The sequence below is a fragment of the Micromesistius poutassou genome (genome assembly GCF_964030765.1).
Source record: "Micromesistius poutassou genome assembly, chromosome: 19".
Lineage (NCBI taxonomy): Eukaryota > Metazoa > Chordata > Actinopteri > Gadiformes > Gadidae > Micromesistius > Micromesistius poutassou.
Window position 1 is genome coordinate 112518 of NC_140289.1, and position 22211 is coordinate 134728.

General features: G+C 50.9%; 3 protein-coding genes across 3 annotated transcripts in view; 2 read left to right on the forward strand and 1 right to left on the reverse strand.

Annotated features, from left to right (window-relative positions):
• ginm1 (glycoprotein integral membrane 1) overlaps positions 1-1066 on the reverse strand; it is an 8933-nt gene extending 7867 nt beyond the window's left edge. The window contains exons 1-4 of the mRNA XM_084483640.1: positions 1050-1066; positions 812-945; positions 273-341; positions 1-34 (exon numbers count right to left, since the gene is read on the reverse strand). The exon at positions 1-34 is cut by the window's left edge and continues 66 nt beyond it. Of these exons, the coding sequence (XP_084339766.1) occupies positions 1-34; positions 273-341; positions 812-928 (220 nt within the window). The 5' untranslated portion in view covers positions 929-945; positions 1050-1066. The remainder of the gene's footprint in view (positions 35-272; positions 342-811; positions 946-1049) is intronic.
• ppil4 (peptidylprolyl isomerase (cyclophilin)-like 4) lies at positions 932-9083 on the forward strand. Its single transcript, XM_084483639.1, has 13 exons — positions 932-1217; positions 1498-1565; positions 1728-1792; positions 2256-2373; positions 2615-2757; positions 3069-3165; positions 3348-3464; positions 3673-3797; positions 4657-4723; positions 5230-5341; positions 6327-6423; positions 6602-6749; positions 8770-9083. Exons 1-13 carry the CDS (start codon positions 1082-1084, stop codon positions 9004-9006), a joined length of 1530 nt encoding a protein of 509 aa, XP_084339765.1. The 5' UTR covers positions 932-1081; the 3' UTR covers positions 9007-9083.
• Positions 9084-12043: 2960 nt separating this feature from the next.
• LOC311363552 (endoribonuclease ZC3H12A-like) lies at positions 12044-21066 on the forward strand. Its single transcript, XM_084483490.1, has 6 exons — positions 12044-12155; positions 13226-13684; positions 14883-15022; positions 15340-15574; positions 18594-18700; positions 19810-21066. The coding sequence occupies exons 2-6, from the start codon at positions 13242-13244 to the stop codon at positions 20394-20396; spliced, it is 1512 nt and encodes a 503-aa protein (XP_084339616.1). The 5' UTR covers positions 12044-12155; positions 13226-13241; the 3' UTR covers positions 20397-21066.
• Positions 21067-22211: the final 1145 nt, after the last annotated feature.

Here is a 22211-nt window from a genome sequence, read left to right on the forward strand (position 1 = left end):
CCTCCTCCTCACTCACCGACACATTCAGACTGATCTGCACACACACACACACACACACACACACACACACACACACACACACACACACACACACACACACACACACACACACACACACAGTGAGTGCTTGCTGAGAGAATCCAACTACTCTTACACATGTTGTCACATTATGAATGGTGGCTCACACACACACACACACACACACACACACACACACACACACACACACACACACACACACACACACACACACACACACACACACAGTTCACCTGCAGGATGCTGGAGTCCTGCTGCTGGCCGTCTCCCAGTCCGGCCGTGACGTTGATCAGGATGGTCTCCTGAGGAACACGGACCAGTGAGGATACAATCCTCAATACTCTATGATCAATACTCTATGATCAATACTATATTACACTCTATACTCTGACACTTATATTCTATTAACAATGCTCTGACCATGAACAATTCTTTATGATCAATATTCTGAATATGATCAATACTAATTAAATGAACAATACTCTAGACTCTACGATCAATACTCTGATGGACTCTATGAACAATACGACTGACTCTATTATCAATATACTGACTATTAGTGTATTACTACGATAGTGTATATCAGGAAGTCATTGGAGTCGATTTGTTATGCAATCGCATGTATCGAACGGATAAGTAACGGATATCAAAGTACTGTGCTATTTATATACGGAACCATAGGTCCTGCTATGGATATTGAAGCGTTGTGGTGTATGGATGGGGAACAATCGGAACAATAGGTGTTCCTGAGGACTTCCCGAGTCCTGCTTACCGTGGTGGGAGGCTTGGGGAGCGGGGACGAGGAGGAGGAGGAGGAGGAGGAGAAGGAGGAGGAGGCTGAGGCCAGCAGCAGCAGGACAGCGGCCAGCGGGGGACCCATGGACTTCATCTTACCGCTCCGTTATTCTGAGAACAAGACAGTCAGCGGGAGAACCATATGTGTATATGTATATAATTATATTTATATCATGTATATCATGCGATAATACGAGCAGGGGAACGCTACGTACCAAAACAGTGCAGTGACGCATGTAGAATACGCATGCGCACTGCTCAACTCTCGTCCCCCTCGTCGCCCACTTCTCGTTCTCGCCGACGTGACGACGCGATGGCGGTGCTGCTTGAAACGACGCTCGGCGATATAGTTATAGATTTATTCACCGACGAGAGGCCTAAAAGTAAGAGTGCAGCCGGGTGCCGGGACCGGGTGGTCGGGGTTTATGTCCGGGTTCAGTGTGGGGGTGGAGGAGAGCAGCAGGGGGTGATGCTAACCCCTGTTAGCGGTTAGCTGTTTATGTATATAGGCGACTGAAGCACCAGCAGTGTTGCCAGATTGGGCCAGATGTCCAGGGTTTGACTCTGTGTTTTAACCAATGTCTCTACTTTCTGTACGTTAACCATGTCTCACCTGCAATCCCTTGATGGTCCTTTTTTTTTCTTTTCTTTTTTATCTCGCAGCCTCCCTTAACTTCCTGAAGTTGTGCAAAATAAAATACTACAACTACTGTCTGTTCCACAATGTGCAGGTAAACCCATCCCACCCGCTGTACCGTGTTCACATCGCGTTCATCGCGTGTAACAATACACATCCGTGTGTGTGTGTGTGTGTGTGTGTGTGTGTGTGTGTGTGTGTGTGTGTGTGTGTGTGGTAGTATGAGCGCCTGTTAACTCCTCCTCTCCGCCACTAGAGGGACTTCATGGTGCAGACCGGAGACCCAACGGGGTCGGGGCGAGGCGGGGACTCCGTCTTCAGGTCAGCCTCCTCGTCACCATGGCTACGGCCCAGCGTCCTTGTCACCATGGCTACCTCTTAGCATCCCGCTAAGCACGGTCGCTAGTTTGTGTGTCGTCGCTGGTCTAGTCTGCCGGTTGTTCATCGTGTGATGAATGAATGAAACAGTTTAATATACAACGTGGTATTGTAGACAATGAGTAGGGTCGCTCTCTGGGTAAATAAATAGTTGACTCAGTGTGTCACGTCAGCCTGTAGTAAGGCACCAGTTAGTGGGAAGTAGTAGTACTAGTACTAGTACTAGTAGTAGTATTGTGTCAGTAGTAGTAATATAGTAGGAGAAGTTGGTACTCTTTCAACCATTTGATGCAGGGAGACGACAGTGAACCAGCCCTGGCTGTAGTCCGGGGGTAAGAGGTCCTACGTGATGATGTTGTTGAAACACCCTGATGATGATGTCCTCGTCCGTCCGCTGGCCCCGCAGTAAGCTGTACGGAGACCAGGCGCGCTTCTTCGACGTGGAGAAGGTCCCGCGCATCAAACACAGGAAGAAGGGGATGGTCTCCATGGTGAACAACGGAAACAACCAGCATGGATCTCAGGTAGGCCTCCTCTACACTGGTCCCACTGGTACCTCAGGTAGGCCTCCACTACACTGGTACCTCAGGTAGGCCTCCACTACACTGGTACCTCAGGTAGGCCTCCACTACACTGTTACCTCAGGTAGGCCTCCTCTCCACTGGTACCTCAGGTAGGCCTCCTCTCCACTGGTCCCAGTGCTGTCTCCAGAAGTGGTTCCCAGTATGTAGGGACTAAAGCGCCGTGCCCCCCCCCCCCCCCCAGTTCCTGATCACGACGGCGGACGGCCTGGACTACCTGGACGGCGTCCACACGGTGTTCGGGGAGGTGAGCGAGGGCCTGGACGTCCTGGCCAAGATCAACGAGACCTTCGTGGACAAAGACTTCCTGCCCTTCCAGGACATCAGGTGAGGCCCGCGGGGCGGAGCGCGGTTCAGTGATGAGAGGGTGAGGGTTGAGTGATGAGGGGGTGAGGGTTCAGTGATGAGAGGGTGAGGGTTGAGTGATGAGGGGGTGAGGGTTCAGTGATGAGAGGGTGATGGTTCAGTGATGATAGGGTGATGGTTCAGTGATGAGGGGGTGAGGGTTGAGTGGAGAGGGTGAGGGTTGAGTGATGAGGGGGTGAGGGTTCAGTGATGAGAGGGTTGAGTGATGAGAGGGTGAGGGTTCAGTGATGAGAGGGTGAGGGTTCAGTGATGAGGGGGTGATGTCGTTGCAGGATCAACCACACGGTGGTGCTGGAGGACCCCTTCGACGACCCCCCAGACCTCCCCGTCCCCGACCGCTCCCCCGAGCCCACCAAGGAGCAGCTGGATGTAGGTCACCACGGCAACCAGCCTCAGCATCACCACGGCAACCAGCCTCAGCATCACCACGACAACCAGCCTCAGCATCACCACGACAACCGATGAAGACCACAGCAAAACCAGAGAACCAATATTGTGTGTGTGTGTGTGTGTGTGTGTGTGTGTGTGTGCGTGTGCGTGTGCGCGCGCAGAGCGGGCGCATCGGGGCGGACGAGGCCATCGATGACAACGAGGGGCGGGCGGCCGAGGAGCTGGACGAGCTGCTGAAGGAGAAGGAGGCCAAGACCCAGGCCATCCTGCTGGAGATGGTACCTCCCCCTCACACCTCCTCCCCCTCACACCTCCTCCTCCTCTCACCTCCTCCTCAAACACGTTCTCACAACTCCTCCTGACCCAACTCCTCCTCGTGTGTGTGTGTGTGTGTGTGTGTGTGTGTGTGTGTGTGTGTGTGTGTGTGTGTGTGTGTGTGTGTGTGTGTGTGTGTGTGTGTGTGTGTGTGTGTGTGTGTGTGTGCAGGTGGGGGACCTCCCTGATGCTGAGGTGAAGCCCCCTGAGAACGTTCTGTTTGTGTGTAAGCTGAACCCCGTGACCACCGACGAAGACCTGGACATCATCTTCTCACGCTTTGGAGCCATCCAGTGGTACACTGCATACACACTGCACACTGCACCCTATATACACTGTCCACTGCACACACTACACACTGTCCACTGCACCCTATATACACTACACACTGTCCACTGCGCACACTACACACTGTCCACTGCACACTATATAGACTACACACTGTCCACTGCACACACTGTCCACTGCACCCTGTATAGACTACACACTACACACACTATCCACTGCACCCTGTATAGACTACACACTGCACACTGCACCCTGTATAGACTACACACTACACACTGTATAGACTACACACTGTACACTGTATAGAATACACACTGTACACTGCATAGACACAATGCACTGTCCACTGCACACTATATAGACTACACACTGTCCACTGCACCCTGTATAGACTACACACTGTCCACTACACACTATATACACTACACACTGTCCACTGCACCCTGTATAGACTACACACTGTCCGCTACACACTATATACACTACACACTGTCCACTGCACCCTGTATAGACTACACACTGTCCGCTACACACTATATACACTACACACTGTCCACTGCACCCTGTATAGACTACACACTGTCCGCTACACACTATATACACTACACACTGTCCACTGCACCCTATATACACTACACACTACACACTGTCCACTACACACTGCACACTAAACCCTTTATACTATAGACACTGTAAACTACACCCTACACCCTACACACTACATAGTGTCTCAGCCTCTTATACGTTCTGACTGTAGGATCCGTACACAAGACGTATGCACTTAAGTCCAGTGTATCTGAAGCTATCCCTTTTAGATCCACTGACGTGGTGTACAATGACTGGTAACACTCGATGTGCTGTTTGCAGCTGTGAGATCATCAGAGACTGGAAGACGGGAGAGTCCCTCTGCTACGCCTTCATCGAGTTTGAGAAGGTGAGTCTGGTGAGACGACACATGAGATGGTTAGCGATCTCAAACACCCCGTCCCCTTTGGTTCCAGTAGGACTAGTTAGGACTGGTTAGTAGGACCAGTAGGTCTGACGGTGTGGTGGACGTGTTTAGGGTTCAGTAGGATTAGTTAGTAGGACTAGTTCGTAGTAGGTTAGTAGGACCAGTAGGTCTGACGGTGTGGTGGTCCCAGTAGGACCAGTAGGACCAGTAGGTCTGACGCTGGTTGTGTGGTGGTCCCAGTAGGACCAGTAGGACCAGTAGGTCTGACGCTGGTTGTGTGGTGGTCCCAGTAGGACCAGTAGGACCAGTAGGTCTGACGCTGGTTGTGTGGTGGTCCCAGTAGGACCAGTAGGACCAGTAGGTCTGACGCTGGTTGTGTGGTGGTCCCAGTAGGACCAGTAGGACCAGTAGGTCTGACGCTGGTTGTGTGGTGGTCCCAGTAGGACCAGTAGGACCAGTAGGTCTGACGCTGGTTGTGCGTTCCTCAGGAGGAGGACTGTGAGAAGGCGTTCTTCAAGATGGACAACGTGCTGATAGACGACCGCCGCATCCACGTGGACTTCAGCCAGTCCGTCTCCAAGATCAAGTGGAAGGGGAAAGGTGTGTTGAGACCACCGCGGCTCAGGAGGCAGAGCGGGTCGGCTGGTCACCGCAAGGTCGCTGGTTCGATCCCCGGCTCCTCCTCCTAGCTGTGAGTGTGGAGGTGTCCCTGAGCGAGACGCCCTCACCCTGACTGCTCCCGACCCACCGGCTGTGGCCCTGAGGGGTCGACTCGGCCGTCGCTGTGTGAATGTGTGCATGAACGGGTGAATGTGAGGTCCAAAGTTCCACTTTGTCTACAACCGGTCACTCCTGATGCGTGACCAGCTCAGACCATCTCACCTCCGTTCCACTCTCTCCTCCTCTCACTCCTCCTCTCTCTCCTCCTCTCACTCCTCCTCTCACTCCTCTCTCTCCTCCTCTCACTCCTCCTCTCTCCTCCTCTCACTCCTCCTCTCTCCTCCTCTCACTCCTCCTCTCACTCCTCCTCTCTCTCCTCCTCTCACTCCTCCTCTCACTCCTCTCTCTCACTCCTCCTCTCACTCCTCCTCTCTCTCCTCTCTCTCCTCCTCTCTCTCCTCACTCCTCTCACTCCTCCTCTCACTCCTCCTCTCACTCCTCCTCTCTCTCCTCCTCTCTCCTCCTCTCACTCCTCCTCTCTCTCCTCCTCTCACTCCTCCTCTCTCTCCTCCTCTCACTCCTCCTCTCACTCCTCTTCTCTCTCCTCTTCTCTCTCCTCCTCTCACTCCTCCTCTCACTCCTCTCTCTCCTCCTCTCTCTCCTCACTCCTCTCACTCCTCCTCTCACTCCCCCTCTCTCTCCTCTCACTCCTCCTCTCACTCCTCTCTCTCCTCCTCTCTCCTCACTCCTCTCTCTCCTCCTCTCACTCCTCTCTCTCCTCCTCTCACTCCTCCTCTCACTCCTCTCTCTCCTCCTCTCTCCTCCTCTCACTCCTCCTCTCTCTCCTCCTCTCACTCCTCTCTCTCCTCCTCTCTTCTCCTCTCACTCCTCCTCCTCTCTCTCCTCCTCTCTCTCCTCCTCTCAGGAGGGAAATACAGCAAAGACGACTTCAAGGCCTACGAGAAGGACGTGGACACCCGGTCCAAACTGGCCCTGAAGGAGAAGGTCAAACCCAAACTGGAGTATCCTTTAAGAGTTGATATCAGCCCCATCGGTTACAGCGACCTCATCCCACACACACACACACACACACACACACACACACACACACACACACATCTGTCACTGACCCCCGACACACACGGCCGGGGAACAGCATCCAACCTCTGAGCAACACGTTGTCCTGAACCGCCCACAAAGCTCCCGGTACGAGCTGCTCCTCGAGGAGGAGGAGGAGGAGGAGGAGGAGGAGGAGGGCCCGGGGCTGCGTCCTCCAGAGAGGAAGCAGACGAAGAAACCAGAAAAGCAGAAAGATGACGAGAACGGCCGAGGGAGCAAACCGTCCAAGGTAGACCTTAAAACACACCTCCTTCACCTTAAACACACCTCCTTCACCTTAAAACACACCTTAAAACACACCTCCTTCACCTTAAACACACCTCCTTCACCTTAAACACACCTTAAAACACACCTCCTTCACCTTAAACACACCTCCTTCACCTTAAAACACACCTCCTTCACCTTAAACACACCTCCTTCACCTTAAACACACCTTAAAACACACCTCCTTCACCTTAAACACACCTCCTTCACCTTAAACACACCTCCTTCACCTTAAACACACCTCCTTCACCTTAAACACACCTCCTTCACCTTAAACCACACCTCCTTCACCTTAAACACACCTCCTTCACCTTAAACCACACCTCCTTCACCTTAAACACACCTCCTTCACCTTAAACACACCTTAAAACACACCTCCTTCACCTTAAACACACCTTAAAACACACCTTCACCTTAAACACACCTCCTTCACCTTAAACACACCTTAAAACACACCTCCTTCACCTTAAACACACCTCCTTCACCTTAAACACACCTCCTTCAGGTTATAACACACCTCCTTCACCTTAAACACACCTCCTTCACCTTAAACACACCTTAAAACACACCTCCTTCACCTTAAACACACCTCCTTCACCTTAAACACACCTCCTTCAGGTTATAACACACCTCCTTCACCTTAAACACACCTCCTTCACCTTAAACACACCTTAAAACACACCTCCTTCACCTTAAACACACCTTAAAACACACCTTCACCTTAAACACACCTCCTTCACCTTAAACACACCTCCTTCAGGTTATAACACACCTCCTTCACCTTAAACACACCTCCTTCACCTTAAACACACCTCCTTCAGGTTATAACACACCTCCTTCACCTTAAACACACCTCCTTCACCTTAAAACACACCTCCTTCTCCTTAAACACACCTCCTTCAGGTTATAACACACCTCCTTCACCTTAAAACACACCTCCTTCACCTTAAACACACCTCCTTCACCTTAAACACACCTTAAAACACACCTCCTTCACCTTAAACACACCTTAAAACACACCTCCTTCACCTTAAACACACCTTAAAACACACCTCCTTCACCTTAAACACACCTCCTTCACCTTAAACACACCTCCTTCACCTTAAACACACCTTAAAACACACCTCCTTCACCTTAAACACACCTTAAAACACACCTCCTTCACCTTAAACACACCTTAAAACACACCTCCTTCACCTTAAACACACCTCCTTCACCTTAAAACACACCTCCTTCACCTTAAACACACCTTAAAACACACCTCCTTCACCTTAAACACACCTCCTTCACCTTAAAACACACCTCCTTCACCTTAAACACACCTCCTTCACCTTAAAACACACCTTAAAACACACCTCCTTCACCTTAAACACACCTCCTTCACCTTAAAACACACCTCCTTCACCTTAAACACACCTCCTTCACCTTAAAACACACCTCCTTCACCTTAAACACACCTTAAAACACACCTCCTTCTCCTTAAACACACCTCCTTCACCTTAAACACACCTTAAAACACACCTCCTTCACCTTAAACACACCTCCTTCACCTTAAAACACACCTCCTTCACCTTAAACACACCTCCTTCACCTTAAACACACCTTAAAACACACCTCCTTCACCTTAAACACACCTCCTTCACCTTAAAACACACCTCCTTCACCTTAAACACACCTCCTTCACCTTAAACAACATCCTTCAGGTTATAACACACCTCCTTCACCTTAAAACACACCTCCTTCACCTTAAAACACACCTCCTTCACCTTAAACACACCTCCTTCACCTTAAAACACACCTCCTTCACCTTAAAACACACCTCCTTCACCTTAAACAACATCCTTCAGGTTATAACACACCTTCAGGTTATAACACACCTCCTTCAACGTTTAAATAACGAGTTCATCCCTGATTAATCATTTTAATTAATTAGTTCAGCCCTGATCGATGTGTGTGTTGCGTGTGCCGTCTCTCCCTCCTTGTAGGACAGCAAGACGAGTGGACAGCGAGACAGGGAGTCAGGGAGGCACAGGGACAGGGAGAGAGACAGCGACCGACACAGAGAGAGAGACAGAGACGGGCACAGGGAGAGAGACAGGCAGAGCCACCACAAGCACAGGGAGCGGCCGCGGCCAGAGGGGGGCGACAGAGAGCACGGCCGCCGCCAGAGGAGCCGGTCGCCCAGGAAGACACGCGACAACGAGAGGAGTCGCAACAGATGAGGAGGAGGAGGAGGAGGAGGAGGAGACCCGACGAGGAGTTTGTGTAACATTTGTGTAGGTCAGACCTGTTGTTGTGATGTGTTCAGCTGATGGCCAGAGGATCCGTTTTATGTAATAAAAGATGAAAACTAAACCTTTCTCATTTTATACTTTACTCTTTATACTTCAACGTGTTTCTCAACTGCACCGTGGATAACTTATATTATATTTATTATGACGGAATCTATAACGCTATACAGTAGACGTTACTGGTCGACAGATAGTACTGGTCTCGATGTTACTGGTTTATAGTTGGTACTGGTATATAGATGGGACTGGGCTATGTTACTGGTTTATTTTGTTACTGGTATATAGATAGGACTGGGCTACGTTACTGGTTTAAAGATAGTACTGGTAGGACTGAGAGGGTCTGTTACGGACATGAAGTGAATTTGAACTCCTAAAGAAAAACACGCCTTGTGTCACGGCATGATGTCCGTTATGGTCCATGAATATAACATAAATATAACATAAATATTAAGTCCCAAAGAACCCCGACTTCCGTCCAGGAGTTGATTACCTCGTTGTACACCTGGCGTACAATCTAATCTGTGATCGCGGATCAGTTGGGGCCGATGCGTTTCCAACAACAGAATCGCCTTCTCGTAATGACGTGAGTTGATCTCTCCCCTCCTCACCTGCGTTCAGCGCACTTCCTCCTCCCGCTTGCTGGAACCTGTTCCGCTGATTTCGCTCCGCACAAAGGCAGCTGTCAGTCAACCCGGAGGGCGCGCGGACTATCTGATGGCGATGACGCGGTCCGCCGCCTCGTGTTGCGCAGACGGTCGCGTTGTTCCTCATCAGACACGGATCATGTTGCATTGAACCTATGGTTGAATGGGTTAGTTGTTATTGTACCATTAGTAAGTCATTTAATCACGATTCGAATATGTATTTATTCAAAGTTCAGGTCATTTTTTTTTTTTTTTAGCATTAACCATTTTAGAGGCTGGTTGTTAGAGGCTGTTGGTTCGAGGCTAGCTCTAAGTGGCTAGCTCTTGAAGGCTGGCTCCAGTCTGTATGTTAGAAGCTGACAGTTGATGACCTGCTTGCGGTTCATACTACACAGCTACTTACTAAACAAATCCATAATTTGACACGAAGCTTTACCACAAAAAGTGTATTTTTGTTTCCGCAAAAAGAAATCTGTGCGTGTGAGTGCCGTAATTGACCAATCAGAATCGAGTATTGGACAAAGCTGTTTAATAAATATCTACTCTCTGTAAATTGGGCGATGAAGCATGTAGACCTATTTTAAACCATATACCAACCAGGTGACACATTAAACCACCAGGTGTGAGCGAGATTAGCCGTTTCAAACCATTTTGAAAAAAACAAAATCGGCCTCTCCTGACATCACTAGTGGGCGCATCCCCCTAGACGTGCGCTGGATGGATCAGTCCACCGGCCTACCCCCAGAGTGGACCGTAGCAAACGGTGCTCATCAATCTATCCGTCACACACTCACACCTGGTGGTATAATATGTCGCCTTTAATAATAAAAAAAAAATAATTTTACAACAAATAAATCACAAGCTCAAGTGAACCGCACGCCGCCGCCGCCGAAGCCGCTTCCCGGTGCGTCCTGCTTGCTAGGACGCGCTGCGCCCGCAGCGTTTATTGAAATTCAAATGAGTGCGTGGAGGGACGGGCGTGGCCGCGGGCCCCGACGGCCCCGGGGCCTGTGTTTGACACATGTGTCTGAGGGCTGGTATGAGGAAGCTGTTGAGATCTGAAGACGCGCTGACTTGTATGCCAGTCATCTCTCCCACGCCTCCACCTTATTGGGAACTCTAGAGTCTAGATGACACGTCCCGGTTCCTACCTTCCTAACTCGAAGCCGGCCACTCCTTACGCTAGGCTCCTAACGCCTATAGGAACATTAGGACATGCAGGCTATGTCTTATATATTCTGCCTCCTAATTCTTAGATCCCACCTCCTAGTTCCTACGTCATTGATGCTGCCTTCTCACCTCTGCCTCCTACGACCTAGCGCCTAACTCCTACCTCCTAGTTGTTCCTTATCTCCTCACCCCTCTCCTAGTCCTTACCTCATCTCTCCTTACCTCCTCTGTCCTAGTCCTTATCTCCTCTGTCCTAGTCCTTACCTCCTCTCTCCTAGTGCTTACCTCCTCTCTCTGCTAGATATTCTCTCCTCTCTCCTCGTGTGTTTTGAGGAGTTTCCACATGAAACTGTTTTGAGGTTTCAGGCAATATGTCGATTTTGCGTAATATTTAAACTTGCCTAATATTCAGATATTGTGTAACAACTAATATCTCTCCCTGGAGCAGGTCAGTACAGAGCCATGCTGTTAGTGTAGCAAACACTAATTAGTTTCATTTATGAACCTCTTTGTAATAATAAAATAATATGAATGTGCTATGTATATTATTACCTACCTACTCACATATGATTGTATTTATTATACATATTTAGGTATAATAAGGTATTCACAATGTATCTGTAGATACCTATAGTTTTTTCTAGCTGTGGGTTACATTTATTGTATTTAATATTCATATTTTGAGGCTCACAGGAATACAATGTTCAGACGTGGTGTTTTGTAATCCGTTTGGATTAGGGAGAGAGGGAGAAACTGGACTGACAGCTGGACCAGTACGTGCACTGTTCCAGTGTTGTATTGTAAGATCTGACAGATGAAGACAGATTCCTCTGTGTTGTAAATCCTTCACGTGAACAGGTACTTTTCAAAGCAGAAGAACAGTCCCTTCTCTTGCTTCCTTCTCTTGCTTCCTTGTCTGGGTTCCTTGTCTAGGTTCCGGGAGTTTTTTTTTTTTTTTTTTTAAATCTTGGGTTGAAGGTAAATACCACAGGAGAGAGCGAGGGAGGGAGAATGCGCTGAGCAGAGCCCCAGAGAAGGAGTTGGCAGCCACCGCTACTGGAACAGGGAACTATTGACTTTGTTCCCCTACTGCGCTCAGCTCTCTCACTTCCTCCTCTGACTCACAGACTCTCAGTCACTCGCTCGGGTCCGTCTCCCTCCGGCAGAGCGCCGGATAAAGGCAGAGACGCACAGACAGACACACAGAGAACACAGACAGACACACAGCCACACAGAGACAGACAGACGGGATACAACGTCCATCAGGTGAGTTTGGTCCACACACAGAGGAGTGTGTGTGTGTGTGAGAGAGAGAGAGACAGAGAGAAGAAAGTTATGTTGTCCCATTCCATAGTTATGTGTGTTGGTATTATAACAGACGGTGTGTGTGTGTGTGTGTGTGTGTGTGTGTGTGAGTGTGTGTGTGTGTGTGCGTGCGCGCGCACGCTGTGTGTGTGTGTGTGTATATGAGAGAGAGAGAGAGAGACAGAGAAGAAAGTTATGTTGTCCCATTCCATAGTTATGTGTGTTGGTATTATAACAGACGGTGTGTGTGTGTGTGTGTGTGTGTGTGTGTGCGCGTGTGTGTGTGATAAAGGAAGTGAGTGAGTGCACATTGGAGCAGAATGCAGATCATGTTGTGTTCTCTGTAGCGTGTTGTTACAGCACTCAGCACACGTGTTCACTTGAGTGTGTTACCAGCACATGTTGTGTTCTGTGTGTTGTGACATGTGTTCTGTGTGTTGTGTTGTTACATGTTGTGTTCTGTGTGTTGTGACACGTGTTCGGTGTGTCGTGACATGTTGTGTTGTGTTGTTACAGCACATGTTGTGTTATCTGTGTTGTTACAGGTCATGTTGTGTTCACTGTAGCGTGTTACCAGAACACACGTTGTGTTCGTAGCCAGGTGAGGAGGTAGGAGGTAGGAGAGTGTTGGCCAGGTGAGGAGGTAGGAGGTAGGAGAGTGTTGGCCAGGTGAGGAGGTAGGAGGTAGGAGAGTGTTGGCCAGGTGAGGAGGTAGGAGGTAGGAGAGTGTTGGCCAGGTGAGGAGCTAGGAGAGTCCTACAGTAGGAGACATGTTACGGTCACGGTAGCGCCGCACCTGGTCCAGTCTTTGTTCACGCTTCATTTCACCTCCGTTGTGTTCCGTCGGCGCCGGCCCCTCGGCCTCGGGGCGGCCGCGGTTCAGACTTCTGCCTCCGTCAGCCCCACCCGCTGGGGACCGACGCGGCCCCGTCCAGAGGTGGGGCAGCTGTTGACATCACAGCTGGTCCACCGGTGTCACGTGATCCTGTGGCCAACGGCCACCTTCTGACGTCACCTGTCGCCCCTCACAGAACACGGCTGGTTCCCATGGAGATCTACCAGGAGCAGAGGGCCGGGAGGCTCCTGCCCAGAGACAGCCCCCCCCCCGGGAGCCACCCCTCCTCCCCGGGCCCCGCCGACCCCCCCGACCCGCCGCCCAGCAGCAAGGTGGAGCGCTTCCTGAAGCTGGGCTACGCCCACAGAGACATCCACCGCGTGCTGCTCAGCCTGAAGCCCGACGCCCAGACCAACGACATCCTGGAGGAGCTCATCAAGACCTCCCCGCGGACCGCCGCCGCCCGCCCTGCCTCCCTCCCCGCGCCGGCCCCCAGCTCCACGCCCCGGCTGGTGGCCCGGGGCTGCAGCCTGGCCGACCCGGGCCCCCGGGCCCCCAGCCCCGGGGCCCCCAGCGCCAGGAAGGCCCCGGCCAAGGCGGATCAGAGCGGCGGTTTCCGGCCCGTGGTCATCGACGGGAGCAACGTAGCCATGAGGTGAGAGAGACGGACGGGAGAACGGTGTTAGGCGGCCTAGTGGCTAGTGGCCCCAAGGACAGCCTGGTGGCTAGTGGCACCAAAGGACAGCCTGGTGGCTAGTGGCACCAAAGGACAGCCTAGTGGCTAGTGGCCCCAAGGACAGCCTGGTGGCTAGTGGCACCAAAGGACAGCCTGGTGGCTAGTGGCACCAAAGGACAGCCTGGTGGCTAGTGGCACCAAAGGACAGCCTAGTGGCTAGTGGCACCAAAGGACAGCCTGGTGGCTAGTGGCACCAAAGGACAGCCTAGTGGCTAGTGGCACCAAAGGACAGCCTGGTGGCTAGTGGCACCAAAGGACAGCCTAGTGGCTAGTGGCACCAAAGGACAGCCTGGTGGCTAGTGACCCAAAGGACAGCCTGGTGGCTAGTGACCCAAAGGACAGCCTAGTGGCTAGTGGCACCAAAGGACAGCCTGGTGGCTAGTGGCACCAAAGGACAGCCTAGTGGCTAGTGGCACCAAAGGACAGCCTGGTGGCTAGTGACCCAAAGGACAGCCTAGTGGCTAGTGGCACCAAAGGACAGCCTGGTGGCTAGTGGCACCAAAGGACAGCCTAGTGGCTAGTGGCACCAAAGGACAGCCTAGTGGCTAGTGACCCAAAGGACAGCCTGGTGGCTAGTGGCACCAAAGGACAGCCTGGTGGCTAGTGACTCCCAGCATAGCCTCCCATCACAGTCCAGTGGTTTGTGACTCCCAGCAGAAAGGTTCTGATCTCCACTGAGGTGGGGTCAAACATCAAGAGGTTTCTGTGATCTCTCTGATCTCTTTCCCTCCGGTCTCCCTCCCTCGGCCACCGGCTAGGGCAACAATGCGTCGGTTCCTCCGCAGACTTCCTCTTCTGCGTTTGTCATTATTTGTGTTGTCCGTTATTTATTTATACGCTCTCTCTCTCGAATGTACTGCGTGTGGACTGTTCCTCTCCACACTCTCTTATCGCTGAGCGTGTGACTTATCTACACAGAGGGCGGGCCTTCACCTCACAATGGGGTACTCAGCCGCTAGCAGCTCCTCCGCCACCCCTCGCTGCCAGCGTGAACATGAAACGCTCTTAGCCACAAAGCGTGCACACACCAACACCCCTGAGGTGCAGTTTCACTTCCTCTTGTCCCAAACCGGTTTCAGCAGGGTGTTTTAAGCTGTTTGTTTTGGCGTCTTTGCAGCCATGGCAACAAGAAGGTGTTTTCCTGCCGCGGGCTGCAGCTGGCGGTGATGTGGTTCTGGGGGCGGGGCCTGCGTGACATCACCGTGTTCGTCCCCCTGTGGCGCAAGGAGCAGCCGCGCCAGGACACGCCCATCACAGGTACACCGCCCTCACAAGACGCGGGGCTCAGGGGGGCGGAGCGGGTCGACTGGTCCCCGGAAGGTCGCTGGTTCGATCCCCGGCTCCTCCTCCTCCTCCTCCTAGCTCCTAGAGTGTGGAGGTGTTTCCCCCTGAGCGAGACGCCTCCTCACCCTGACCGCTCCCTGACCCGCCCTGCGTGGGCGGACTCACCGCCGTCGGGGTGTGGATGTGTGCGTGAACGGGTGAATGTGCGGCGATGTTGTGAAGCGCTTCGAGCGGCCGCTGGTTAGCAACGTGCTTTATCAACGCGGTGCACCGTCCGTCTCCTCCTTCAGACCAGCACATCCTGGAGGAGCTGGAGGCCCGGCGCATCCTGGTGTTCACGCCGTCGCGGCGCGTCAGCGGGCGGCGCGTGGCCTGCTACGACGACCGCTACATCGTGCGGCTCGCCGTGGAGTCGGACGGCATCATCGTCTCCAACGACAACTACCGCGACCTGCAGACGGAGAGCCCGCAGTGGAAGAGGTTCATCGAGGAGAGGCTGCTCATGTACACCTTCGCCAATGACAAGTAAGACCGTCTAACCCCCTACCTGCTCCTTAATGACCCGTCTCTGTACTGTCTAACCCCTACCTGCTCCTTAATGACCCGTCTCTGTACTGTCTAACCCCTACCTGCTCCTTAATGACCTGTCTCTGTACTGTCTAACCCCTACCTGCTCCTTAATGACCTGTCTCTGTACTGTCTAACCCCTACCTGCTCCTCAATGACCTGTCTCTGTACTGTCTAACCCCTACCTGCTCCTTAATGACCTGTCTCTGTACCGTCTAACCCCTACCTGCTCCTTAATGACCTGTCTCTGTACTGTCTAACCCCTACCTGCTCCTTAATGACCTGTCTCTGTACTGTCTAACCCCTACCTGCTCCTTAATGACCTGTCTCTGTACCGTCTAACCCCTACCTGCTCCTTAACGACCCGTCTCTGTACTGTCTTACCCCTACCTGCTCCTTAATGACCCGTCTCTGTACTGTCTAACCCCCTACCTGCTCCTTAATGACCTGTCTCTGTACTGTCTAACCCCTACCTGCTCCTTAATGACCTGTCTCTGTACCGTCTAACCCCTACCTGCTCCTTAATGACCTGTCTCTGTACCGTCTAACCCCTACCTGCTCCTTAATGACCTGTCTCTGTACTGTCTAACCCCCTACCTGCTCCTTAATGACCTGTCTCTGTACTGTCTAACCCCTACCTGCTCCTTAATGACCTGTCTCTGTACTGTCTGACCCCCTACCTGCTCCTTAATGACCTGTCTCTGTACTGTCTGACCCCTACCTGCTCCTTAATGACCTGTCTCTGTACTGTCTGACCCCTACCTGCTCCTTAATGACCTGTCTCTGTACTGTCTAACCCCTACCTGCTCCTTAATGACCTGTCTCTGTACTGTCTAACCCCTACCTGCTCCTTAATGACCTGTCTCTGTACTGTCTAACCCCTACCTGCTCCTTAATGACCTGTCTCTGTACTGTCTAACCCCTACCTGCTCCTTAATGACCTGTCTCTGTACCGTCTAACCCCTACCTGCTCCTTAATGACCTGTCTCTGTACCGTCTAACCCCTACCTGCTCCTTAATGACCTGTCTCTGTACCGTCTAACCCCTACCTGCTCCTTAATGACCTGTCTCTGTACCGTCTAACCCCTACCTGCTCCTTAATGACCTGTCTCTGTACCGTCTGACCCCTACCTGCTCCTTAATGACCTGTCTCTGTACCGTCTGACCCCTACCTGCTCCTTAATGACCTGTCTCTGTACCGTCTGACCCCTACCTGCTCCTTAATGACCCGTCTCTGTACCGTCTGACCCCTACCTGCTCCTTAATGACCCGTCTCTGTACCGTCTGACCCCTACCTGCTCCTTAATGACCCGTCTCTGTACCGTCTGACCCCTAGCTGCTCCTTAAAGACCCGTCTCTGTACCGTCTGACCCCTACCTGCTCCTTAATGACCCGTCTCTGTACCGTCTGACCCCTACCTGCTCCTTAATGACCCGTCTCTGTACCGTCTGACCCCTACCTGCTCCTTAAAGATCCGTCTCTGTACCGTCTGACCCCTACCTGCTCCTTAAAGACCCGTCTCTGTACCGTCTGACCCCTACCTGCTCCTTAAAGACCCGTCTCTGTACCGTCTGACCCCTACCTGCTCCTTAATGACCCGTCTCTGTACCGTCTGACCCCTACCTGCTCCTTAATGACCCGTCTCTGTACCGTCTGACCCCTACCTGCTCCTTAACGACCTGTCTCTGTACCGTCTAACCCCCACCTGCTCCTTAACGACCTGTCTCTGTACCGTCTAACACTCTACCTGCTCCTTAACGACCTGTCTCTGTACCGTCTAACCCCTACCTGCTCCTTAATGACCCGTCTCTGTACCGTCTAACCCCCACCTGCTCCTTAATGACCTGTCTCTGTACCGTCTAACCCCTACCTGCTCCTTAATGACCTGTCTCTGTACCGTCTGACCCCTACCTGCTCCTTAATGACCTGTCTCTGTACCGTCTAACCCCTACCTGCTCCTTAATGACCTGTCTCTGTACCGTCTAACCCCCACCTGCTCCTTAACGACCTGTCTCTGTACTGTCTAACCCCTACCTGCTCCTTAACGACCTGTCTCTGTACTGTCTGTTTGAAATGAGTAATATCTCCAACAGGGATACATTAATTACTTTCAATGAAGTATATTATGCAGTAAAACAACTAGCTGATAAGAAAGCAAGTGGCTCTGACCACATTACAGCAGAACACCTAAAGTTTGCAACCCCTAAGGCGGCAGCACCACTTGAAAGAGAAAGACTGAAAAGACTTGAAAGACTTGTTGTTCTGATATGTAGATAACTAGAGGTGACAAAGAGCTGTGTTTACCAGATTTCTATCTGTCAGGACAAGTTTTGGTCTGTAAGGAAACTAAATACCTGGGTCATCTCATCACAGACCAGACATCTGACGACGATGATATTTATAGACAATTGTCGCATTGTTATACGCCATAAGCTAATATTCTGGCTAGGAAATTTCATATGTGCTCAGAGGATGTAAAAATGAAACCTTTTTAAAAGCATACTGTACCCCATTATACACTGCACCCCTGTGGGTGTAAAGTTTAAAAAGGCAAGGCCTTCAGAAGTTGCAGGTTGACTCACAATGACTGCGTGAGGATCCTACTGAGGAAGCCAAGGAGCTGTGGTGCTGGTGCCCTATTCTGTAACGCAGGGGTCAGCACCTCTGGAGCACCGCTGAGTGATTCGATGTACAAATGACACCTGTCGCTTGAATATGTCACAGAACAACAGAATGACTCTGTTGATCAATCCCAGCTGCAGTGGAATCAGGTACCAGTCACCAAAATGTGGAAGTACTGGTATGAATGTCTTTTATAAACGCTTGTGATTTTTGTTTGTTTGTTTGTTTGCTTGCTTGTTTATTTATGTGCTTGTTTTTATGTGTAGTTGTGTGTGTTCCTTTTGGACTTTGAGTCTGGCAAATAAAGATGATGATGATGATGATGTCTAACCCCCACCCCCCCCCCCCCCCACAGGTTCATGCCCCCAGACGACCCCCTGGGGCGTAGCGGTCCGACCATCCACAGCTTCCTGCGGAACGCACCCTGGGAACAGGAAGTCAAGCAGCAGCACTGCCCCTACGGTACCGTAATGTCTATAATAAACTATTATAACCTTCAGTACCGTAACGTTTATAATAAACTATTATAACCTTCAGTACCGTATTATCTATAATAAACTCTATATTATAACCTTCAGTACCGTAACGTCTATAATAAACTCTATATTATAACCTTCAGTACCGTATTATCTATAATAAACTCTATATTATAACCTTCAGTACCGTATTATCTATAATAAACTATTATAACCTTCAGTACCGTATTATCTATAATAAACTATTATAACCTTCAGTACCGTATTACCTATAATAAACTCAGAAACCTTTATAAAAATGACATTGACTTACTACACACGACTTACAATAAGTGCACGACTTACAATAAGCGACTTACAATAAGTGCATTCAACCAATAAGAAACAAGATAAGAGTTATTTTATCTTTGTTTTGATGGGCCAGGATGCATTCTTACCAGTTTGGAGAGAGAGAGAGAGAGAGAGAGAGAGAGAGAGAGAGAGAGAGAGAGAGAGAGAGAGAGAGAGAGAGAGAGAGAGAGAGAGAGAGAGAGAGACCGATAGAGGGACCGATAGGGAGACAGAGAGAGGGGAGAGCACGAGCTGTCAGGCTTGAGGACACAACAGAGGAGACTTACAGAGGGTACTTCCTTGATTGGCGGAGATATGAGGACTGAATGTTCCAGCAGAGTGCCAGTGATATGACGGCGTCGTCCATGAAGACGGATGGAGCCCCGGGCTGGTTTGAAAATTGATTTACATATAAGGAATGTGTCAGGGACTTCCTTGTACTGAACGGGCAAATTGCACCCGATTGTTTGAGCTCTCCACTTCCTCTTCTACACGCTCTGCAGGCTTTTGTCTGAAACACTTTAGCCCGAGACGGTTGAGTCTGTGACACTTCTCTGGAACACTTTAGTTTGACGTTGCTCTAGCTTGAGTCTCTCCAGTCCGGAGACACTTCACCCCGAGACATTCTGGCGCGGTGACACGGAGGTGCACCGGACTAGACTCTAGCCCTGCGGACCTGCCGTTGCACACCAGTGCTCCTTGCTCCCCTATTTGGGGGATATTTTTTATCCTATTTTTACTCCTCCTCCTCTCCGTCCCTTCCAGGTAAGAAGTGCACGTACGGGAGTAAGTGCAAGTTCTACCACCCAGAGCGAGCCAACCAATCCCAGCTCTCGGTGGCTGACGAGCTGCGAGCCATGGGCAGGCCGACGCCCGCCGCCGCCCACCGAGCGCCCGCTGGCCCCGAGGCGGAGCTTGCCTCGCCGGCGAGGAGCGCCCACGCCCACCGTCAGACCCGGGGCCCCGGCGGCGAGTCCTCCCTGGACCAGGCCTTCGGGTCCATGGAGGGCTCCGGAGCGTCGGAGCTCCGCCTCCGGTCGAGCGACGGCCTCTCCAGCGGCTATTCCAGCGGCTACTCCGGCGGCTCCTGCTCCTCCTCCTCCTCCGGTTTCCGCAGCGAACCCCGGGGAGGGGGCGGGGTCTGGGGCGGCCTGCCTGTGGCCCCGCCCCCCAGGGGGAGCAGCAGCGCGGCGGCGGGGGGCGGGGTCACAAAGGAGAGGCGGGGCCTGAGCAGTCAGCTGAGTGCCCTCTTCCCGCCGCGCACCGTCCAGGAGATCATGGACACCCACCCCCATGTGGCAGACATGGCCCAGCTCATCTCCCTCATCCAGAGGACCACACCGCTGTCCTAGCCCTGACCCCTGACCCCTAGCTCTGTCCTAACCCCTGACCCCTAGCTCTGTCCTAACCCTAACCCCAACCCTAGCTCTATCCTAACCCCTGACCCCTAGCTCTGTCCTAACCCTAACCTTTAACCCTAGCTCTATCCTAACCCTAACCCCAAACCCTAGCTCTATCCTAACCCTAACCCCAAACCCTAGCTCTGTCCAAACTTAACCCTAACTATCCTAACCTAACCTTTAACCCTAGCTCTATCCTAACCCTAACCCCAGCTCTGTCCTAATTTAACCCTAACTATCCTAACCTAACCTTTAACCCTAGCTCTATCCTAACCCTAACCCTAGCTCTATCCTAACCCTAACCCCAAACCCTATCCTAACCTTTAACCCTATCCTAACCTTTAACCCTAGCCTAACCCAGGGTATTTGTCCTGAATGAGGAAGCAGGTCGTGTTGAACCCGTGTCCCTGTGTTTATCTTCTCAGCACTAAAACCGTTCTTCGGTCCAGAGTTAAGACCTCACCAGGTTGTAAATGTGCAATGCACTCCTCTATCGCTGGATTACCAGCGCTGACAAACAACATACTGTTGTGTCCTAGTTGCCTCAAAATGAGGAAACTTATTTTGTAAAGATTTTTTTGGTTCTGAAGAGAATGTTTCCTTCTTCCTAGCTGTGAATACCACTGTGCCTGTATCTCCGTTTTACAATGTGTGGAATAAAACTTTTTATACCTGATCATGTGCAGTATTTTAATTATTTATATTGTTTTGTGCCAACACCTAAACCTCAACTTAACCAAATCCTAGCTAACTATAGCTAAACCTAACCACCCCAAACCCTAGCTAATTTAAAACCTAAACTTACCCAAACCCTAGCCGACTGTATACCTTAACTTAACCAAACCCTAGCCGACTGTATACCTTAACTTAACCAAACCCTAGCCGACTGTATACCTTAACTTAACCAAACCCTAGCCGACTGTATACCTTAACTTAACCAAACCCTAGCCGACTGTATACCTTAACTTAACCAAACCCTAGCCGACTGTATACCTTAACTTAACCAAACCCTAGCCGACTGTATACCTTAACTTAACCAAACCCTAGCCGACTGTATACCTTAACTTAACCAAACCCTAGCCGACTGTATACCTTAACTTAACCAAACCCTAGCCGACTGTATACCTTAACTTAACCAAACCCTAGCCGACTGTATACCTTAACTTAACCAAACCCTAGCCGACTGTATACCTTAACTTAACCAAACCCTAGCCGACTGTATACCTTAACTTAACCAAACCCTAGCCGACTGTATACCTTAACTTAACCAAACCCTAGCCGACTGTATACCTTAACTTAACCAAACCCTAGCCGACTGTATACCTTAACTTAACCAAACCCTAGCCGACTGTATACCTTAACTTAACCAAACCCTAGCCGACTGTATACCTTAACTTAACCAAACCCTAGCCGACTGTATACCTTAACTTAACCAAACCCTAGCCGACTGTATACCTTAACTTAACCAAACCCTAGCCGACTGTATACCTTAACTTAACCACACCCTAGCCGACTGTATACCTTAACTTACTCAAAATCTGGGTGACCGAGATCAGAGCTGGAGCAGCTTGGCATATAATCTAAAATCCTGCGGCTCTCAGACGAGTTCCCGAAGTGAACAAACGCAGCAGGTGGCGCCATCTGGTGGACGGAAGAGGCTTGGGGGCTTCCAACACCATGAAAGACTTTTTCCAGAATAAATTTTTTTTAATTATTTTTACAAATAACTTATCTGTTACAAAGACAGTTTTCCCAGCTAAAAATAAA

Bases quoted from the DNA above. Each gene is read 5' to 3' on its own strand.
- ppil4 (XM_084483639.1), top strand. From the start codon at position 1,082: ATGCGCACTGCTCAACTCTCGTCCCCCTCGTCGCCCACTTCTCGTTCT. The intron at 1,566-1,727 runs GTAAACCCATCC...CTCCGCCACTAG, and splicing joins GTCTGTTCCACAATGTGCAG to AGGGACTTCATGGTGCAGAC. The intron at 2,374-2,614 runs GTAGGCCTCCTC...CCCCCCCCCCAG, and splicing joins ACAACCAGCATGGATCTCAG to TTCCTGATCACGACGGCGGA.
- LOC311363552 (XM_084483490.1), top strand. From the start codon at position 13,242: ATGGAGATCTACCAGGAGCAGAGGGCCGGGAGGCTCCTGCCCAGAGAC. The intron at 13,685-14,882 runs GTGAGAGAGACG...GCGTCTTTGCAG, and splicing joins GGGAGCAACGTAGCCATGAG to CCATGGCAACAAGAAGGTGT. The intron at 15,023-15,339 runs GTACACCGCCCT...CTCCTCCTTCAG, and splicing joins CCAGGACACGCCCATCACAG to ACCAGCACATCCTGGAGGAG.